Genomic DNA, 22693 nt, shown 5'->3' with positions numbered 1-22693 from the left:
GTTTCTTTGATCCTTTTAAATATATGCAAAAAACACAATAGATATAAACAGCAAGCAACACACATCAAAGTTGCTGGTGAACGCAGCAGGCCAGGCAGCATCTCTAGGAAGAGGTGCAGTCAACGTTTCAGGCCGAGACCCTTCGTCAGGACTCATAGATATCATAGGTATAAACAGTTCTGAAATGATGCATCATATTCTGTCTTCCTATCTTCTGTTCTACTAAATTCACTAGCTAAAGTAGCTCTCAATTGATAGTTTCCCATTAATCTTTCCCTATGCATCTCAACAACAGATCATCCACTTTGCTCAGAACCCTCAAAACACCGAGCCCAGCAACCAACATTCTTACCTAGAACTGCTTGCCTCCTTAGACAAACAGCATCTCACTCTATTACTCCACTCATCCTTGCTCTCAGCAACCTGCACCTAGCCAGTCACACTCTCACCTGCTCCGGTCGCCCACAATTTGGATCCAGGTTAAAGTTCATGGTGGTGTCCAACAACCGTCTTCCATACTCTGCAGAATACAGATTGACACTGAAAGCCTGTGAGACAAAAATAAAACACACCTCAGTCCAAAAGGAAATATTTCTGCCTATCATCACCACAGCCGAAATGCCTCCAAGATGAAAACCATGATATCAATTATCACTCTCCCACTGGGAGGGGAGAGAAAAAAAAATGAACTGATTGTATTCCCTTACAACACTGAACACTAACAGCATTTAGATCACAAAACTGTTCAACCTAAATTAAGGTTGATTTCGGGGTAAATGGGTATAAGATGGTGCCACGTACGGCAGCCATGTTGCGAGCTTCCATTCCAAATCTACAGTGTACTACTAATTTCTACAATTTTCTGAGCATTTTATGTTCAAGTAGCTGATAGTCACATCAGATACGATAGATTGACCCTTCTGAACATCGGAAAGACGGCATTTACCCACTATGTGCCGCCTTTCCTACACTGGGAACCCCTGCTTGCGCGATTCACGGGAGACACATCTCTTACACCGCCACTACCTCGGAAGAAGTGCCGGAGGCGACGGAGAAGGGCCGGTGTCCTGGTGAGACTGAGACGATGATAATCAGCCGCCGCTCCCTAGCATACTCCTGGCTAACGTTCAGTCCCTGGACAACAAGCTGTGCGAACTTAGAGCTAGAATCTCCTACCAGCGGGAAACAAATTAATGTAACGTTTTGTGCTTCATGGAGACCTGGCTGATGGAGGAGATACCAGACCACACTATCAAACCTTCTGGATTCTCCCTGTTCTAGGCAGACGAGTCAAAAAACCTCACTGGGAAGAGTAAAGGAGGAGGGGTATGCTTCATGGTCAACAATGCTTGGTACGACCCCCAGAATGTGCATATACTCAAATCCTTTTGTTCCCCAGACCTGGAATACCTGCTGCTGTTGCGCAGACCCTACTGGCTGCCTCAGGAGCTCACGGCTGTTATCGTCACAGCGGTGTACACTCCGCTGCAGGCTGATACTGACCTGGCACTCAAGGAACTGTACGAGACCATCAACACGCTGGAGACTACACACCCGGAGGCTGCCTTCACCTTCGCCAGTGACTTTAATCCAGCATCCCTGACGGAAGTCTCTCCGAAGTTTTGTCAGCACATCCAGGTGAGTACTCATGAAGATAACACACTCAACCACTGTTACACTCCCTTTCGTAATGCTTCCAAAGCTCTCCTCCGTCCAGCTTTTGGAAAATCAGACCACTCCTTGATCCTGCTTCTCCCGATGTACAGGCAGAAGCTGAAACAAGAGGCGGCCACAGTCAAAACCGTTCACTGTTGGTCCAACCAGTCGGCCTTCCTGCCGCAGGACTGCTTCGATGACGTCGACTGGAATGTCTGCCATGATGAGGACGTCTCCGAGTTCACAGATGGAGTCACGTGCTTCATCCGGAAGTGCATCGACGATATTGTCCCCCAGAAGTCGGTCAGGGTCTTCCGTGCAAGCAGCACTTACCGTGCGACACAGAGCTTACATTGCCGGCAATCAGCCCCAGCTCAAGAAAAACAGCTATGATCTGTGTAAAGCTATCAAGGCTGCGAAACAACAATACAGGGACAAGATTGAGTCAAGATTCACAATGAATAGCCCACGTGACTTGTGGCGAGGGTTACATACCATCGCAGACTTCAAAGCCAAACGTAATGATGCCACCAACATCATGGCCTCTCTCCCAGATAAGCTCAATTATTTTTACGCTCCGTTCAATGTCACTATCTCTGAGCCTCCAAGGAAGGGCACCACTACAATCTGCAACCTGGTCATCTCTGAGGCTGAGGTACGCAGATATTTCCAACGTGTGGACAGTCGCAAGGCTGCGGACTCGGATGACATCCCAGGGCGAGTACCTAGGATGTGTGCAGCACAACTGGCAGGTGCGTTTACTAACATTTTTAATCTCTCCCTCTCCCAGTGTAGAGTGCCCTCCTGCTTCAAATTATCCACCATTGTCCCTGTACCAAAAAAGACCAAGGTAACATGCTTGAATGACTAACGTCCTGTCACACTCACCTCAATAATAAGCAAATGCTTTGAGAGGCTGGTGAAGGATCACATCAGCAGCTTGCTATCACTCTAACTGGACCCCCTACAATTTGCCTACCAACACAACCGATTGACATACAACACAATAGCCACTGCTCTACATACCGTCCTTACACATCCGTAGAAGGACACTTATGTGAGAATGCTGTACTTTATCTACAGTTCAGCATTCAACACCATAATTCCATCCAGGCTCAACAGGAAGCTCAGAGACCTCAGCCTTGACCCTACCCTGTATAGCAGGATCCTGGACTTCCTGTCAGATCACCAGCAGGTGGTAAGAGTGGGCTCCCTCACCCCCATCCCTCTAACTCTCAATACAGGAGCCTCTCAGGGCTGTGTACTAAGTCCCCTCCTTTACTCCCTGTATACCCATGTCTGTGTCGCCACTCACAACTCTAATCTGCTAATTAAATTTGCCGACGACACCACATTGATTGGCCTAATCTCAAACAATAACGAGGTGGCCTCCAGAGAAGAAGTCATCTCTCTGCCACAGTGGTGTCAAGAAAACAACCTCTCCCTCAATGTTACAAAAACAAAGGAGCTGGTTATGGATTTCAGGAGCAATGGAGATGGGCTAAACCCTCATCAATGGATCTGGGGTTGAGAGGGTAAACACCTTTAAGTTCCTCAGCATCCATATCACCGAGGACCTCACGTGGTCTGTACACACCAGCTGTGTGGTGAAAAAGGCACCACAGCACCTCTTTCACCTCAGATGGTTGAGAAGGTTTGGCATGGGCCCCCAAATTCTAAGAACTTTCTACAGGGACACAATTGAGAGCATTCTGACTGGCTGCATCACGGCCTGGTATGGGAACTGTACCTCCCATAATCACAGGACTCTGCAGAGAGTGGTGCGGACAGTCCAGAGCATCCGTAGTTGTGAACTTCCCATGATTCAGGACATTTACAAAGACAGGGGTGAAAGAAAGGCCTGAAGGATCATTGGAGACCCGAGTCACCCCAACCACGATCTATTCCAGCTGTTACCATCTGGGAAACGGTATCGCAGCATAAAAGCCAGGATCAACAGGCTCCCAGACAGCTTCTTCCACCAGGCCACCAGACTAATTAACTCACACTGATTTGAGTGTATTTCTGTTACATTAACAGTTCTATTTATTATAAATTACTATGACTGCACATTTGGACAGATGTAACATAAATATTCTTATATCCTTCACATACATGAGGAGTAAGAAATAAAGTCAATTCAATTCAATTCAAATATAAATGGGTGAAGTATCCTGTTCTTTGAATAACACTATGGGTTATTTGATGTCACACAAGAAGGCAAGAGGGGCCAGAGTTTAAATCTGCATTTAAAAATCACCACTGGAAATACAGTGTCCATTCAGTACAACTTGGGTGTTGCGTGCTCTTTGGAACTGGGCTCAAATTTTACAACATATACCCATGATATTAAACACGATTCTGATTCTAAATCCACACTTAGACAACGTGTGCACATTTTTACTTTGTGAAAATGAACATCCCAAAGCAGATTTCACAAGCTACATGGCCATTCAATTGGATCCAAAAAAGCAACTTTTGGAGTTATCCGGTTATTTTGCTGGATAACTTGAGCTTTTCTTTCATTAACAGTAATCAGAATATAGCCAGCATAGAATAAAAGATTTAAGCACAAACTTCCCCAGGTTAAGAACACCCAAGACATCCCATATATACCCACAACCATTTGGGAAACTAGAGGGACTGATGGGAATTGCTTGGCCACCTGCTGCATGACTAGTCATCTTCTGCCTGGTGGGAATAGAATATATCTATGTGCCGTTTCTCACCTCCCAGACCATTCCTCGCACCCCCCCCAACTCCGAGCCACAACAACCAGGGAATGAGTTGAGATGCGCAGAGGTGGGAGTGTGGAGCAGACTCACTCACTGACTTCATGAAGCTGACTGGCAGCCACTCCTCCCACACCAGCTTGCTCTCCCATCACAACTGTTTCTGGGATTCTCTCCCACATACTGTTTCTGTTCATCTCTGACTTACTAAAAATTCAGGTTATGAACAGTGACAGGGCCCTGTTAAAATATGTAGACTGCCTGTATAAGAAATTAGGAAGGATGGGTGGCAAAAGCAGATTCAGCTGCCAGGAAATTGAGAATGTTAAAGAGAAAAAACAAAGTAATAGCATGAAGTAGCAGAAGGGCTAATAGTAACTATTCAGAAATGGACAAGGCACATGAATACACAAACCTCCAGAGCTGGGAAGTCTAAATTGAAGGCTCTTTACGTGAAGTAAGAGGGCAGTCATAACAAGAACATTAAGTAATGATGAAATATGAGTAATGGTCTCTGCATAGACAGCAAAGAGACCAAAATGGGGAATTAAATAGTCCAGGACTCTCATCTTTTAGAAAATGAAAATGGCAGGTAGCCTTGGTATAAAAATTGAATAAAGATAGTCAAGAGAAAGAAGCTTAGCTCAGGAAAATAAATGAAAAATAATTAAGTTTGGATGGAGTTAAAAAACCCAAAGGGACAGAAAATAATGTGCATGAATCGCAAAAGGTTGTTTTGCAGGTGCAGCAGGCTATCAAGAAGGTAAATGAAATGTTGGCCTTCATTGCAAGAGGGAGCAGAGCGGTTATGCTACAAATGTACAGGGTCCTGGTGAGGCCGGATCTGGAGCACTGCATGCAGTTCTGGTCTTCTTATTTGAAGGAGGATATACTGGCTTTGGAGGCAGCGCAGAGGAAGTCCACCAGGTTAATTCCAGAGATGAAGGGGTTTGACTAGGAGGAGAGACTGAGTCACTTGGGACTGTACTCACTGGAATTCAGAAGGATGAGAGATCTTATAGAAACATACAAAAAAAAATGAACAGGACAGATAAGATAGAGGCAAGAAAGTTATTTCCACTGGTAGGTGAGACTAGAACTCGGGGACATAGCCTCAAAATTCAGGGGAGTAAATTTAGCACAGAGATTAAGAGGAACTGATTTTCCCAAAGAGTGGTGAATCTGTGAAATTCTCTGCCCAATGAAGCAGTCAGTAAATATATTTAAGACAAGGTTGGATAGATTTTTGCATAGTAGGGGAATTAAGGGTTATGGGGAAAAGGCAGGTAAGTGGAGATGAGTCCATGGCCAGATCAATCATGATCTTATTGAATGGCGGAGCAGGCTCGACAAGTCAGATGGCCGACTCCTGCTCCTATTTCTTACGTTCTTAAATAATATAAAAATAAGACGAATCATACATAGATCCCTAAATAATAATGTTAATGCAGGGCCTAATATAAATTAATAAATTAGAAATATGTGTAATAAGAGAATATCATAATTTTGGAGAACATTACATATACACTGGACAAAATAAATTAACAATAATAGCACAGAGGATGACTGCAAAACATATCAGAGATCACCTTCTGGATTAAAATGTTGAAGAATTAATCAGGAAACAGACTAATTTTAGAATCAATATTGAGTAATGTAAAAGGTAGGTAAGTAGCCTCGAGGAAACTCTGATCATAACAGTATAGAATCGGAAAATATTGCAAATTTATTCAGCTCAATCTAAAATCTCGTGCTTACATCTGAGTAAAGCAAGCTATGAAACTACGTTATTATGGTGAATTGGAAAACTGCATGAAAAGGTATGACAGTAAGCTAGTAAGGCCCTACATCTGTATTTCTCTGGAACTAAAGAAAAGTGGTCGAGCAATGCTTTCAGAGGGGATAAAAACCGTATTACATGAAAGGAAAAGCCTTACAATGCCAAAAAAAGGCCTGGAAATTAAGAAAATTTCAGGTAACCGAACTGAAAATTCCACCGAGGTCAATAGATTTTTAGAAATCAAGGAAAATAGGTCTGGTGTAGACAACTAACTCAGAGGTAGCAGATCAGCTCTCAGAGTGGGGAAACAGACAAGTGGCCATGGTAGCTGTTTCTACTGCTTATGTTGTTTTGTGTTTCATTTAGTTCCTGCAATGTACAGCCACATTATCTCACCCTACTAATCTGTCATGATTCAGCATCTTAATTAATTCTGTATCCTCCCGGATAGGTTGCACTGCTCATCTTGTATCCGTATTTCCAGGTTAGTTACCAGTGCTTATTCAGGATGCTTACCAGGATAATGTGGGGAAGGCTAATTGCAGTAGAGAGCAAACTTCCCTACACCATACCAGCAAATACTTTGAAGGCAACTATAGGAAACGCTAAATGCATAGTATTAAATATCCTTCATAGCAGGTAAAGTATTAATTTTGCTTTAGGTTTAAAGAGGTCCTTACTGTTTTGTTCCTAGATGTCATGACAGCTGCCACCAACCTGTCACCGCTTGTAGCAAAGGATGCGAGCACAGCCTACAAAAAGGAACATAAGATTAAGCTTGAAAGAACAAGATTACAAATACCTTAATAACATTCCATTTTGAATTACAAAGCGGGAAACACTATCAGATCGCACAAGCAAGCCCAAGAACACTAACCTCCAAACCTACAACACTGACATACTTGTAAAACTTACTATTATGAAGGATTATCTTTGACTGTTTACATCATACCATGGCTGTAAAAGTAGGCACAAGTGATTCACCTTCAAACCGCTAAAAAGCCTTTCTAACATCTGTGTAACTCATTGAGATGATGACGGAATACTCAGCACCCTGTTCAATGGGGTTTGACACAGTGTTCACAAGTTCAATGCTGTCCAAAAATGGCCAGAAAACCTGAATGGTACCCCTGTTAATCAACTTGAAATCCACACTCCCAGGTCTCCAATCACCAGCAACAGAGTAGTGTGTACAGTCTAAAGAAGTGTGATTGCACTTCCCCAAGGTCACTTTGCCAATAGAAGTACTGGCTAGAAAATACCCTGCCACCACCATGGTCTTGTCACTAGGACAGCGAGCTGTTTACTGTACTGTTTACCTGTGCTGTGTAATGCATATATTTTGAATACTTCATTAGCTTATATGTGGCAATATTTTGTTTTATGTGCTGTGTGTGATATGTTTTCTGTGGGTGCACCATAGTCAGGAGGAACGTTGTTTCATTTGGCTGAACTTATGTACAGTCAGACGTCAATAAACTTGAACGTCATTACCTCCAAGCTGTGTGTCGTCCAATTTGTATGTATTAGTGCTCCTATATCATTACTGGATTCCAAAACTCTTTCCCAACCGCTAATTCTGGAAGCAATATTAATGTAAAAGTTTCAAATAATTCAAATAGAAACACAAGTACTTTCAAAGAGGAACTAGGATTGGCCATATGTGTGCCTTTGTCAGTGGATCTCAATAAAATCCACACGTATACTAACATTTAAGTTACACTCAAGAAATTGAACTTTAACCTTCACAATCCTCAAATTAACATTTTTAAAGCTTCTTGGAATAAAATTCATTTGCACAGAAATATTTAACCTTCAAGCACCCAGCAAGGATAAACCCTTCTCCCTGAAGCATACACAGATATATAGGCAACAGAACAATCAAGATCGACGTCATCTACAATGTGTTAAGTCCAAACCAATAACCATACTTTTCTCCAGCATACAGTTGACCTTCAAAAGTACTTCGAAAAAAATAAAATAAAATCCAGTACAATTGAGGCCACTCAGTGATATTCTCCAAATAAGAGATAGCTGGGGTTACAGTCTCAGGTATCTGTGGCAGAACATCAGCATTTACCTACATATACATTTTTATCACTCTCACCTGTGCGAAGTCACGTAGCAGGCTGACCACGCCATCATGGAAATGTAATAACACATAGTGAGTGCCCGACAACTGAAGGAAGAATTGAGTAGACGATGCTACCAGTGATGATGACTGAATTGTTATAACTCTTCCCTCAAACTCCTCAGCTAGTTCCAGCTCTAGAGACTAGAGGGAGGATTGGAGTAAAAATAAAGGTAATGGTCAATTCTGAGCAAAACACCAACATCTCTTCCAAAACTTATACTGAAATTATTGATATACAGTTCTACCCAGCAATCATTAGCATCTTTTGCAGCAAAAGAAATACTGATGAACACCGTGTGGCCCTTTGGGTGATGGAAATTTGCCCTTACACAATTCACAACCCAAAAATCTGAGATATGGAGTAAAATTTGCTCTTAAAGAATCTGAGTGGAAAAAAAATTGTTTTTCAACTGATGTTTGACACATATGCAGATGACACTGCTCACGTTACAGAAAATCACAAGTTCTTTAAGAATGCAACAACCCCAAAACAAAGGGAGGGAGTCATTTGTAATAAAGCATTACAGCAGAATTTCACGTATATAACTAGAACATTATCAGTTCCGCAAGTGAAATATTAAATGGCATTTGCTACATGATAAAAAAAAAGTACTAACCAGATGCAAATAGAGGATTGCTCCCACCACTGGACTGTTGTGGAAGGGCAAAGTTCCAACACTAACCAGATGTGGAAAGGCATGGGCTCCCACGACCAGCCAGAGGAAGATGTCACGTCCCACCATTGTCAGATAATGTCTATGGACATATTATCACCTTAATGCACAAGATGATGCACTAATCATGAGCCAGTTGTGGAAGAATGTAGGAAGGATCATGTTAATGACAAGATATTGGAAAGTGACAGTTCACATCATTGGCAAGGATTCTGTCATTGTTCAGATACAGAAAGAGGCAGACTCCCATCACAGGTGATCATACTGGGTAGACAATAAATATCGGGCAAACTCGCCCTCAAACAGAAGAGGACAGATCTGTCCTTCATCTCCATGGATCACATTCGCACTTTGGAAAGGCTGTGACAAGATGCCCACTCTTCAGGAAATAGCAAAAACAATCATGACAAAAAAGAAAATCCAATACTCGCTGTACCTAAGAGAACTAGTAAAGATCAAGGGGATATCTGAATGTTCATTAAAGCACCTCCACCTCAATTTGGCAACAGAGGAACACCGAATCCTCACCTGTAGATCAACCTGCACAGACTCTTGTTCAGATTCCAATGGCAAAACCCAGAGCGAATGAGATCCAGAGTCTATGCATATCAAGACTCCAGTCCCAACAATTCCACAAACGTTACGCAAACGTTGGATCCAAGGAGTTGATACAGTCACCTGCAAAGAGAAAGTGGAAACTTGTCATTCAGAAAATATATACCATTAACTAATTTCTTTGGAAAGGTTCATCATAATCTCCAATTTGATACACCCAAATATATGAAGTTAACTAAAATACCAAATTCAACTATGTCACCTGCACCTACAACAGCCATCAAATCCTAGCTCAACTCTTCTCAAAGTAAAAAAGAGCTGAGGGATTCTGTAACAGGTTTATCAAATTAGTTTGTTGGTATGACCAGTGGCTGAACACACAAGGACCCAGCAGGTGGAACATATAATCTGCCTCAGAGAGGAGATTAGGATGGATACCTAATTATTAGCCAATAATCCAGAGTGCCTAAATGGGCAACCTTCATTTATGCATAATCAAGCAGTGTGCTTGGAAGGATGGAACAAACTCTGACTAGAATTACGGTATGATGAAAATAGAGGTACAAAATGAAACCAGTCACGTTAAGAATTTCCGCTTGGGTATAATGACAATACATGATTTCTCCTGCATGGAGCCAACTAAATAGGGGGGGAAAATAAATTGAGGCAAAAGAAGAAAATGTATACAACGTATGATTATATTTAATGCTCTAGCAACCACCCACAGCAATGACCTACAGTAGTTTCAAATAGAAGTGAATCTCAGATCTTATATTAACCCAAATTAGTATCATAGGGAGCATCGGCAGCCTTCCCTCAACCTATACCATTAAATTTAGGCTACCCTCTCCATCCTCACAGATCTTTACACTCACCACAAACATGAGGAAATCTGCAGATGCTGGAATTTCAAGCAACACACATCAAAGTTGCTGGTGAACGCAGCAGACCAGGCAGCATCTCTAGGAAGAGGTACAGTCGACTTTTCGGGCCGAGACCCTTTGTCAGGACTAACTGAAAGAAGCGCTAATAAGAGATTTCTATGTTGACTGTACCTCTTCCTGGAGATGCTGCCTGGCCTGCTGCATTCACCAGCAACTTTGATGTGTGTTGCTTTACACTCACCAGTTATTTTTCCAATTCAATTCAAATGATTACATTCTTTTACACAGAACTCCTATTTTCAAACCTGCTCTCACCTGTTGGATGATCTTTCCATCATTAACGTCGTACTGAATTATGACAAGACGAGAGCCAGCAACCATTCCCACCACGTACACCATACCACCTCCTCCCGAGTAAAGCAGCTCATAATGGACAGTATCACTGGGGGGGGGGGGAGAAAAACAGAAATACCTGGTAAACTCACACAAAGGGTGTCAGGTGTCTCACCATCCTTAGCTGCACAATCAACTAGACTAAGGGATCCTCCCGTCTTTGGCCACATACTCAATTTTAGTACAAGGTGTACAGTCACTGCACAACTACAACAAGTCATCACCATCCTGTTATTCTCACAAGTGTAGGTGGCTGGACTGAGTACTGCAGCCTTCATCAGGAGTGATATTCCCAGTGAGCATGATGGCACTTACATTCCTCACAGCAGAACAGACAGCAGCTACTTCTACCACAGAGCTCAGATTGAAGAGCTAACAAAGCAGAAGAACTAAAATAAAACAATATACATCACTCATTTGAAATAAGCCATTAGACTGAAAGCGCAGGGTCCGTGAGACACATCACTTGGAATACCTGATGACTGATCTTCTATTCAGCTAATCTCTGTAGGTTGTATGTTAGCAGTGGCTCACTCTCAATTCCAAGTCAGAATTCCCCACGTTTACTTGCTGCTATAGACACTTTAGCACAAAGCTTTTGGGTCATTCTTCACAGTTCTGGGAGAGTGCTACACTGTTGGAAGTTTCACCTTTCAGATAGTACGGTAAATCAAGGTCCCATTCTGCTTTCTCAGACAGACATTAAATATCCCATGGCCATTTTTCCAAAGCAAAGAGGAAGTATCACTTTTTTTTGCCTTCACTAAGCTTTTCAACTCAATTAATATTTCATGTTACCAACATATTGCTGCAAGCAAGAGCTCTCACCAATTTCCAACATAACAACAATTACCGCATCGATTTATTGGGCTGTAGATGGTTTTGACAGCATTGTACAAATTATGCATGTCATTATTATTGGCAAAGGACTGGATTTCATGTGCCTTTTCAGTCCACCACTCATTTCAACAACAATACACATCAGATGCAACACACAGAAAATGTTAAAGGAACGCAGCAGGTCAGGCAGCATCTATGGAAATGGTCAACATTTCAGGCCAAGACTCTTCAACACATCAAATACCTCACTTTACCATGAAACCTGGGAATCATCTTTGGATTGTTCGTTTTATTTTTCAAAAATCAAGGTAAATATCTATTATTGGGAATTGTATTTGACCATGCTAATCATTCAATGTGTCTCTCCAATAATAAATACATCTCTCCAAATGCTCTCCTTTACTGTCCTGCCTCTGTTTACATCAATAGTAGAATGGTCAATCAGCAAGTCACTAGAATATTTCACATGCAATCTCTGTACCTTTCTGGTAAAGCTTCAATCCATTTCTGATGTCCATTTGAGAGATAGTGGAGAGAAATGGATGTCTTCTTGACAATGGCAATGAATCTGACTCCTTCAACAGAGCCAATAAGAGAACCAGCCTGAAAACTAAAACAGCATTTTTTAAAATATATTGGACAAGTTGCAACGATGAGCCTAAATCCCTCCACCAGCAAAACAACTAATTATCTTAATATTAAAACAATACCTACTAAAGGATAACCAGGAATATTCTACTTAAACCACAAATGCCCCTCAGTTAAATGCAACTCATTGTGCTGTAATTGTTAGTTATTTTCAAATTACTAGTTTTACCTTGACAAGAGTTCCATTCAGTTTTGGATGTTACACATTCTTCACATTCATGGCTAAATTACACTGAGACAGTCCAATACAACAAACTATATTTCATTTTGCACATTCAACCTCCAAATATAATTAATGCGAAACACTGGGAAAAACCACATCAATGAGTTTTTCCCCCCCAGTTTTCCTCCTTCTACCTCAGAACATGTTGGCTCAGTGCCAAAGGGGCTCCATTAATTCAGGTGGATATGGGTGATGAGCAAAAAAGAAATTTGGCAACTCGGTACTCTCCCTTATTGATATTTGGGTGGTGGGGTGGAGATACATATTTACTAAAGGAGGTGTAAGGCACTGCTTCCCTCTACTAGCCTGCAGGTCACCCTTGGGCAAGCTGAGCACCTGCTTAGCTCCCCCCCCACCCCCCAGATCAGGTGGTGGATGGTCGTATGAGCAGCTGGTACACATGACAGGTCCTGGGTATGCAACCACTGACGCCAGGCAGACAATCTCTATGGAGTACTGATAATGGCTGGGATCACCTGCTTTGTAAAGATACTACCCAGAAAAAGGCAATGAAAGACCATTCTGTAGAAATATTTGCCAAGAACAATCATGATCATTGACCATAATTGCCCACATCGTACATGACACACAATGATGATGATATTAATATCACATTACTATCCACTACACAACAAATAACCACAATCACACAAGGTGGAAATATTATTAACAAATAAATATGAGAAACAATTGTTCTCAACGATACAAATGAAATGCTACAGGTGAATCACCTCTTTGCTACACTGGATGTCAACGCTACAGGGACAGGTTGTTCTCACCTGCCAATCTCAAGCAGGAATTCCCAGTTCAAACCACCAATGTTTGTATCCCATGAGCGCAACAATCGCCCTCCTCCCGATACAGTCACTGCATCTGTGGGAATGGTAATAAATCACTCAGCATTCACAAAAATCTCTCTCCACATTTGAAATAAATACTGTATTGAGTAATCAAACTTGAAAGGGCATCTGTCCATTTTTTACCCCAACAGAGTGGTCAAGTAACTGAACTCAAAAACAGTTGTTTCTCTGAAGCCGTCAGGCTGATCAACACCTCCATCCATTAACCCACCCACCGCCACCACATACATATCCCCCAACATCACTTTATGTACATACAATCAGTCGGGGACACCTCTTTTTTCCTTACTAGGGAGAGAGAGAGAGAGCCTGTGGTATATCGAATTACCGGGTGAACGAGTAGTCTTTGGGGTACTGCAAGTCTGTGCCTTTATTGATGCTTTGCTGCACGCTTGAGTGATCAGTGGGGGAGCGCTGATACTTTTTGCTGGAGGGGGGAGTTGGGACGGGCTTTGGGGTTCTAACATTTAACTGTCATTCGTTCTTTGGGGCACTCCTCTGTTTAAGCGGATGTTTGCAAAGAAAAAGAATTTCAGGATGTATATTGTATACATTTCTCTGATATTAAATGTACCTATTGTATATATGAATTGTTTTTTTTTTAAACAGGACTGCTTTCATACTTTTTTTATCGTGGTATATTTGCTTTTGCGTGTTCTTTAATCTTATTGTGTTTCTTATGCTACATCAGATTTGGAGTTAATCATTTTCCTCTCCTTTACGCTTGTGTACTGAAGGACAAAACACAATCTTGAATCTTACAGTTAATTTTCTACTTATAATTCTGAATTTATTTCCTCTGTCACCTTTTCCAAGTCCCACCACACTATCTTCCCCAGTCCAGAAATCAATAACATGAACATTGACTTCTCTAACTTCCGCTAATGCCCCACCTCCCCGTCGTACCCCATCCGTTATTTATTTATATATACACATTCTTTCTCTCTCTCCTTTTTCTCCCTCTGTCCCTCTCACTATACTCCTTGCCCATCCTCTGGGTTTTTTTCCCCCTCCCCTTTTCCTTCTCCCTGGGCCTCCTGTCCCATGATCCTCTCATATCCCTTTTGCCAATCACCTGTCCAGCTCTTGGCTCCATCCCTCCCCCTCCTGCCTTCTCCTATCATTTTGGATCTCCCCCTCCCCCTCTCAAATCTCTTACTAGCTCTTCATCCAGTTAGTCCTGACGAGGGGTCTTGACCCGAAACGTCGACTGCACCTCTTCCTAGAGATGCTGCCTGGCCTGCTGCGTTCACCAGCAACTTTGATGTGTGTTGCATATCAGTCTAATATATCTGGGACTAACTGCAATAGATTGCAATTCAATATTCTGGGAATGTCAAGATTGCATGCTACTAAAATTAGATTCACGGTGATACTTGTAACAAGTTTGTGTAAAGTTCAGCGAGTTTACAATGATGAAATATTACCGTCACAACTTAATTATGAATTGAACCCATGAATCCCTTAGGGATTTCACAGGTGCTTGGAGAAAAAAAACTTGCTCACTCACCCTGCCCATAAAATAACAACTGATCCACATTCCCCTCAGGACCTTCTTTATCCACCTGACGCCAAACTGCAAAAGGAAAAACAACACTGGAAAAGGTGACAGTTTGCAATCTGGAAGAAAAGCTGACACTTTGCAATCCAACAGAAGTCAACCGATTACAGCAAAGTCAGTTGCACATCACTCACAGATCTCTCCAGTCCTCAAGTTGAGAGAAGCAATCACATTATTCTCTGTTACAACCACAAGTTTCTTTGCGCTCTGTGTAGGAGTATCAAAATAGGCAAACCGGGGTTTCCCAACATACTGTCGCCGCCTTTAATTAAAACAGAAACAGTGCAGTAGAGACAAAATACTGGTCAGGTCTTTTAGAGTAGTGGAAACATTGACAACATTAACTCAGAGTGCCATTAGCCCCATTGTGTCTGTATTAATTTGAAATAAATATTTATTACCATTTCCTTACATTTTTTTACAAAATTCGCTAACTCATTTTCACAATCTTCCACTATCCTTGCAGGCTGTGCATTCCAGATGATAACATACTGTGTGTATATACTAATCTATGGCCTCTTGTCACTGGAAGCAGTTGTTCCATGCCTACTTTCTGTGTCTCTGTTCCAAAACAACCTTTAAAACTGGATCATTCAGTGCATACCACCTTACAATGGACTTTCCAAAGTGCTTTGAGCTTTTCTTGTAGGACGCAGCCGAAGCCAAATTGGTGGGATTTCCAATAAATCGATGACACCACCAGTGCCACGGTTGCTGCCCTGCCCGTATTACATTCGTCTCCAACAGTAGCACCTGAAAAGAGAAATCGCCCGCGCCGCACCGGCCAGTTCTCTCCGCTTTCCACATCGTAATCTTCGAAATACTAAACTGACCCGCCTTCATCACAACCGCACTAGCCCTAGAGTGATGCCCTCTCCTCTCAGTGACTCACCAGTCGAACTTCCCGACCTGATCTTCATAAATCGCCGCTGAAAACTCAAAGAGAGCGAGAAAGAACCAAACCCCACAGAAAACCACCATCACGCCCCGGTCCTCCAATATCCCAGAGAGCACTGGCATCCGGGCCCCAGCGTGCCGGGGCAACCGAGACCTCCACTATCCCAGTACACACAGCGTTCCGAGTCCTCCAATCGCCCAGAACGTGCCGGAATTCGAGACCTCCGGTTTCCCACAGAGCAAAGGGAGTCGAGTCGATCAGGAGTCTCAATGTGAGTTGAGCTGATCCTCGGCCCGATCTTAAATAAGGCCGCACGGTTCCAGATTCCGGCTTGGGAAATATTTGTATTAGTTAGATGAATTGACAAACATGCGTCGATCCAACTTTTAACGGCTTTAGTGCTGGACAGTCGACTCGAGTAAGCCTCGGGGTGAGGTAACCTGACTCAGCGGTAGGGTCGGTCGGTGTGCCGGAGAGTGACAGCACCACGCAACTCGATTAACCACCGGGCCAGTACACCCGGCCTCCGGGGCAGCGACAGCCCCGATCCGATCCGTGCACCTCGCCGTTAAAGCAGGAACAGCGCCGTCACCATGCCGCGATCCCGGCGTGACAAACGAGGTAAGAGCGGGGCCTGTTGTCTGACCAACAGTTTATCGAAGTCCCAAAGTTTCAGCAAAACCAAAGCTGGAGGCTCAGATCTCTTACTATCTCTTCTTTCAGTTAGTCCTGACGAAGGGTCTCGGCCCGAAACGTCGACTGTACCGCTTCCTAGAGATGCTGCCTGGCCTGCTGTGTTCACCAGCAATTTTTATGTGTGTTGCTGGAGGCTTAGAGCCTGGGTTCTGTTAAATCCATCCGTTAACTTGGGACTATATTTATTTTTCCAGTTTCTTTGACTAAAACAACGAAGAAAGGATTACAGATCAAACAAAGCTTAATCGAGGAGGTGAGTCTACAATTAATTTACACCGAACAAAGCAAACTGTCAGCACTCTCCAATTGTATTTTTAACAGAAAAGGTGCTGGAGGAATTCAACAGTTCAGGTAGTAACTATGAAGAGATGGACTGTCGAACTTTCGAGTCAAGGCTTGTAATCTATTCGTCCCTTGTTGTTCAGATTCCAGCATCTGCACGCGCTTGTGTCTGCATTTTCTGTGTCCATGCTCTCACTCAGACCAGCTTTTGCTGAATCTATCCTGTGGAAATTGCTTACTTTCTGCTACTCGCCCTTTCCACTCGTTACAGAAACAAATTTAGACATGAGAGGGGAAATTGGCCATTCAGCCCATCGACTCCATAATTCAATCATTGCTGGTTTATTCTCCTTATTAATCCTATTCCCCTGTCTTCTCCCTATAACCTTTGACACCATTAGTAATTATCCTCCACTTTAAATATACTCAATGAGTTGGCCTACACAGCTGTCTGTGGCAATCAGTTCCACAGACTTACCACCTTCTGACTAAAGAAATTCCTCCTTATTTCTGTTCTAAATGGATCCCCTTTACCCTGAGGCTGTCCCCTCTGGTCCTAGACTTCCCCCACTATTGGAAAAATCCTCTCCACATCCACTCTTTCTAGGCCTTTCAATATTCAGTAGGTTTCAGAGAGATCCCCATCATTTTCTAAACTCCAGCCATCAAATGCTTCTGACCCTTTCTGTCCCAGATCATTCATTTTCTCAACGTTCCACCATCAGTTTGACACATTGTCATTTCCACCTCATTTGTAATGCACTTGCAGCCAACAAAGTCCTTGCATTCTCACTTGCAGTTTAGACGTTGAGTCTTATTCGATATCATGAACACAAAGCTAATCTGAGTGATGGTATTATTCTGTAGATTTTGTAATTGTTGCAGTGGATTGGATGATTGCAAAGGTGAGCCCATTAAAACGGAGGTGGAGAGAAAATGGGGACCTCCTGAACGCTTACCCTAATGCCAGAGGTAGAAAGATGCTGAAATCTACCATGAGGTGATCAAAAAAGTGTTTGAATCACAATCTCATCCTTGCCAGTATGTGAAACATACCAGAATTGACTGTGGTTCAGTGCCACGTGTAAAATGCGGGACAATACCATTACAGACAACACAATTGCAACCAAGACTTACAATAGTGCAAACAGCCATGAGCAGTCAACAATTAACAAACCGGTCACACATGCAAATGTCAATAATCAGATTTAAATATTTAAGTGTGAACATATAAACAGACTCAGTACTTATCATCAGAACAAGAAGAGCAACGTAGACATTTAACGGATGTTGTGCAGAGACAGTTAGGGTGTTACGCCTGAGTGAGCCTAAGCTTATTGACATTAGATCAGACAAGTGGGAGCCCAACCTTAAATACTGCTTCCTTCCTGTCAGGAAGTTCATAATCCACTGATAGATACTGTAGGGTACAGGTAGCTGGGTTAGCTTTCCGTGGAACAACTCCCGAACAATAGTGTTAAAGCAGAGCTAAAATCCACAAACAAGATCCTCACTTACGTGTTGGGGACATCGAAATGTTGAGGAATGTGATGAAGGCATGGGTGAACTGCATCTTCAAATGAGCGATTTGCTTTATAAGCTAAGCTGTCATAAATCCTTTTCCTATCCCAAAAGTCATCAGGTCCTTCCCATTCATTAGTTTCTGAAAAGGAAATTTCTCAAGCTTTGGTTTGTCATGTTGCTATTCTGATCCCTCCGTGTCCTTAGTGCTCCCAGCTTCTGATTCTTTCATTTATTTAGAACTTTTTCTTCTAACGCTTATAAGGTCCCCCTCTAAACTTAATCCAAACTTTTGCTTCATAACTTTCCATGAAGTTTTTTATTCCTATGAGGTGTTTTGGACAGGTTTGTTCATTAAAATCACATCATAGCTGTTTCAAAATTTATGCAGGAATTACATTGCATTGTTGTTTTGTTAAAATTTGTACATTGAAACTAATGGAAAATGGTTTTTTTCTGTAAAGGAAACCGGTTCAAAAAAAACTTGGTTAACAGAAACCCAAAAGATTAAAAATGCATGAATACAATGATCTCAATAAAACATTGGTTTCTGAACAGTTAATCTTAAAATAAACTAACAAACATGTAGATAATGTAGCCTTTCAAAGTATTTCACAAAAGAAAGATAATAATTCCTCCCGTACTGAATCTCATGTCCATTATTCCTATTACTGAGGTTAAATAATATTTGTTATAATACAAAAAGTCTCATAAAACGAGCACACTACACTAACTGGATCTCAGCAAAATTTTAGAAATACAACATTCATAAATGTAAGTTGCTATTATCTGTCTTTCGGGTTTAATGGTTCCTTAAGTGTTTGATGCAAAATCTGGAAAAGCTGCCGGTAGAGACAGTTTGCTTTCCTGTGACTGATGTATGTTGACAATTTTCTCTTTTTAAGTTGCGAAAATGTGTGGACATCTACACAAATCTCTTTGTCTTTTCCATCGACAACATGAGAAATAACAAATTGAAGGACATGCGGTGTGCCTGGAAACACAGCCGGTGAGTCACTTGATATATTTGTTCCTTAAATTACTGATGGTTAACTTCCTTCTCCAAATATCTTAACAAGAGATCCAGAACAGCTGAAGTAGATTTACTTGTGTAGAAGAGAATCTATTTATTTTGAGATACAGCATAGTAAAAGGCCCTTCCAGCCCAATGAGCCTATGCCGCCCAATTACATGTGACCAATTAACCTATTCATCTTATCTTTGAAACGTGAGAGGAAAGTGGAGCACTTGGAGGAAGCCCACAGTGTCATTAACTTGGGTGAGCTTTTCCACCCCCTTGAACGTCTTTGGCCATTCAATTAAACTGGAACTGATCTATGCTATCTAGCCAAAACTCCTTATTTGAGTTATTCTGATCTATACCAGAACAGCTCTTATCCGATCCTTAAAATGTCCTGTTATTGAACCACAAATGTGATACCTGCATACAATTCTGTATGTTTAGGCTTTGTTGATCACCTCACCCTCCCAAACTCCTTAAAGTGCCAAGTTTTGAGTCCATCATCTTGTTTTGTTTTTTTTTAATCTAATTGTAACCAGATTCATCATAATGACTTTGTTTCCAGTGCCTTCCCAGGATCTACCTTTGACTCACACCCCAAATTTTTCCTTCACAATATTCCTTAGCAATATAATCAAAAACAATGTCATTTTGTGTTTGGGTACAGATCAGAATAATTCGTACAAGGAGTTCTGGGCAAAATGGGCTCCAACTGTATGCAGGTGACACTGCTCCACCTCACCATCATCTCCCTTTGTCCTTCCAATGTTTTACATTTCTGGTGTGACATTCAGTATTTGATGAGGGCAAATAACCTTCTTCCATGTTGTCTAACAATTTAGTTGTTTACCCTGAGGCGCCTTGTGTGGCTGAACGTCAGTGTTAACTCTGCACTGGCATGCTATGCTGTTAATGCCCCTCATATAAGTTATATGCTTGATTTTATTTATTTACCTTGGATCCATAAACTTTGGTAGATGTCAGTCTATTTTCAAAATCTCTGTCCCTCTTTAATTCCTGGTTTCTCACAAGAGGAAAAAATACTCTAAACTGATTAACACAGACCTCGCAATTAATACTATTTGCTCATTTAGTCCGGCCATTTACTTTATATTATTGTCTGTAACTTCTTTCCTGAGCCACCAAACTCATTGTCAGTAAATTAACATGCATAGCTTTCTATTTTTTATTTTTATGTTGAAAATCCAAGGGTCCAGAACAGACATTCTTCTAGGAGGTCTCCTTGTCGACTCTATGGTAATGTGGTTTATAATTTATGCCAACTAACCCTAATATAGAAAATGTCTTAACTACTTTATACTGTACTTGTGTAGGTTCTTCTTTGGTAAAAATAAAGTGATGATGGTGGCTCTGGGAAAAGGACCGGCAGATGAATACAAGGATGGTTTGCACAAGGTGAGTTCTTGATGACTGGCTGTATAACTGTATACTTCAGCAGCACAGAGGATAAAGCTTTTAGGTTTATGAGATTTTTTTTAAAATGTCAATTGTTACCAAGAAAACTTTACCTTGCCTTATTTCTCCATGGCCTGTTCAATGTTTAGAGCATCAACAATGTTTAACAATCTCCTAAAACTTAACTTTGAAGGTCAGTGAACATTTGCAAGGTGAAGTTGGTCTCCTGTTCACCAACCGCACAAAGGCAGAGGTGATTGAGTGAGTCTCACAACTTTAATTGCTTTCCCTGACTAGTATTCTGCTCCTGTTCTTTTACCATACTTCTGATGAGTTGTCCAACACATCTCTATTCACGTCTTGATCACCAGGTGGTTTGATCAGTACACAGAGTCTGATTTTGCACGATCCGGGAACAAAGCTACAATGGCCGTTACGCTCGATGCTGGGCCGTTGCCGCAGTTCACACACTCCATGGAGCCGCAGCTGCGGCAACTCGGGTTACCAACCGCACTGAAGAAAGGTACAGTAATGGTTAACATAGATTCTGCGTAAGATATGATAAGAGCAGCAGATAAGAAAACTTGAAAGCTAAATTCCAACAGTAATTATTCATACAATTTGTCTTCTAGGTGTCGTGACACTGTTGAGTGATTACGAAGTATGTAAAGAGGGAGCCACTCTGACAGCTGAACAGGCGCGCCTTCTGGTTAGTATTTTGTTTTAAAGCATACCTTTAATTTTTGTTATTTCCTTGGACGGAGGTCAAAAAATGAGTACAAGAACCGGAGGAACAATTAATTTAGTTTTCTGGTTTAAATTAAGGCATTGTCTTCATTTACCAACATATTTAGAACCTCCACCTCACACTGAGACAGAATACTAATATGTGGAGAAACTTATCTCCACATATAGGGCATTTCCAAATACAGAGTGCTCACATAATCTCCTGTGGAATAAAGTATACGGAAAGTCTCCTAAGATGTTTACACTGATCACTTGGTTGTTTTCCAGAAACTATTTGGTATTGAGATGGCCACCTTCAAAGTGACAATGAACTGTCTATGGAACTCTGAAACTGGTGAATTTGAAAAACTGGGAGCCATTGATGTTGGAAAAAGCAAAGATATGGCAGTGACGGATGACTAGCAAGGAGTTCGAGGGCTTTGTCCTGTGCTTGACATCTGTGTGACTGAGCAATGGATTGAATGAGAGGTGAATTGTTATATTTGCAGAAACCAACTTCAGTGCAGCTTTTTAAATAAATGTGTGAACCATGATGGCCCTTTAGTCAAGTCTCACCAAGTGGTGAATTGACTCTTATACCAACATCCAGGGAAATGCAACATTAATAAAACATGTCAGTAATTAAAGGAAAACCCTTTGATGCAACAGAGGACTTTGCACCTCATGGTTTTGAAATGCAGTCACAGTTGTAAGAGGTGGCTAATATGGACAATGAGATACCGAGATGGGGAAGCAAAATATGGACTTATCTTTAAATGCTATCAGTCAGAACCCCTAGATTTTTTAATATCTGTTTGTAACAGTGGACCAGATAGCTCCTGTAACAGTACAATGCTCCAGGTACAAGAGTGCCGTTTTGGTATAAAAAAAATAAAGCCAGTTATGATGGTGCATAAATTCTGAACCCTTGAATTTCTGAAATGATTAAGCTATGGTTTAGCCATTTTCTATTATGTGCATATGACATGCACTATTTGTCATTAGCAATTGAGATCCCATGTAAATGTAATTAGCAATTATGCAGTTTACCTGACCAGCCTTCAACAGTGTTTGAGATGCTGTTAGGAAAGTAGTAGTATATTGTGGCTGAACTTTTAATCTGAACAATCTATGGCTGTTAAAAAATTGATACTCAATACATCTGCGTATGAATCCCCAAAATAAGAAATTAA

The 22693-nt window shown here is 41.6% G+C and overlaps 2 protein-coding genes across 2 annotated transcripts in view; one reads left to right on the top strand and one right to left on the bottom strand.

Moving 5' to 3' along the window:
* emc1 (ER membrane protein complex subunit 1) overlaps positions 1–15998 on the bottom strand; it is a 37554-nt gene extending 21556 nt beyond the window's left edge. Inside the window, exons 1-10 of the mRNA XM_072244973.1 lie at positions 15833–15998; positions 15075–15202; positions 14890–14955; positions 13299–13392; positions 12130–12258; positions 10731–10857; positions 9505–9654; positions 8276–8443; positions 6849–6920; positions 450–548 (exon numbers count right to left, since the gene is read on the bottom strand). Coding sequence (XP_072101074.1) covers positions 450–548; positions 6849–6920; positions 8276–8443; positions 9505–9654; positions 10731–10857; positions 12130–12258; positions 13299–13392; positions 14890–14955; positions 15075–15202; positions 15833–15960 — 1161 coding nt within the window. The 5' untranslated portion in view covers positions 15961–15998. The remainder of the gene's footprint in view (positions 1–449; positions 549–6848; positions 6921–8275; positions 8444–9504; positions 9655–10730; positions 10858–12129; positions 12259–13298; positions 13393–14889; positions 14956–15074; positions 15203–15832) is intronic.
* Positions 15999–16050: 52 nt separating this feature from the next.
* On the top strand, positions 16051–22153 carry mrto4 (MRT4 homolog, ribosome maturation factor). Its single transcript, XM_072244975.1, has 8 exons — positions 16051–16459; positions 16729–16787; positions 19243–19346; positions 20693–20774; positions 20968–21035; positions 21146–21297; positions 21407–21483; positions 21789–22153. Exons 1-8 carry the CDS (start codon positions 16432–16434, stop codon positions 21921–21923), a joined length of 705 nt encoding a protein of 234 aa, XP_072101076.1. The 5' UTR covers positions 16051–16431; the 3' UTR covers positions 21924–22153.
* Positions 22154–22693: the final 540 nt, after the last annotated feature.

Source organism: Mobula birostris, chromosome 27, assembly GCF_030028105.1.
Source record: "Mobula birostris isolate sMobBir1 chromosome 27, sMobBir1.hap1, whole genome shotgun sequence".
Classification (NCBI taxonomy): Eukaryota; Metazoa; Chordata; class Chondrichthyes; order Myliobatiformes; family Myliobatidae; genus Mobula; species Mobula birostris.
This window is presented reverse-complemented; position numbering and strand designations above follow the sequence as displayed.

Excerpts from the sequence above, each read along its gene's own strand:
- mrto4 (XM_072244975.1), top strand. The coding sequence starts at position 16,432 with ATGCCGCGATCCCGGCGTGACAAACGAG. Across the intron at positions 19,347-20,692 it reads TGTGCCTGGAAACACAGCCG|GTTCTTCTTTGGTAAAAATA; the intron begins GTGAGTCACTTG and ends GTACTTGTGTAG. Across the intron at positions 20,775-20,967 it reads ACAAGGATGGTTTGCACAAG|GTCAGTGAACATTTGCAAGG; the intron begins GTGAGTTCTTGA and ends TTAACTTTGAAG.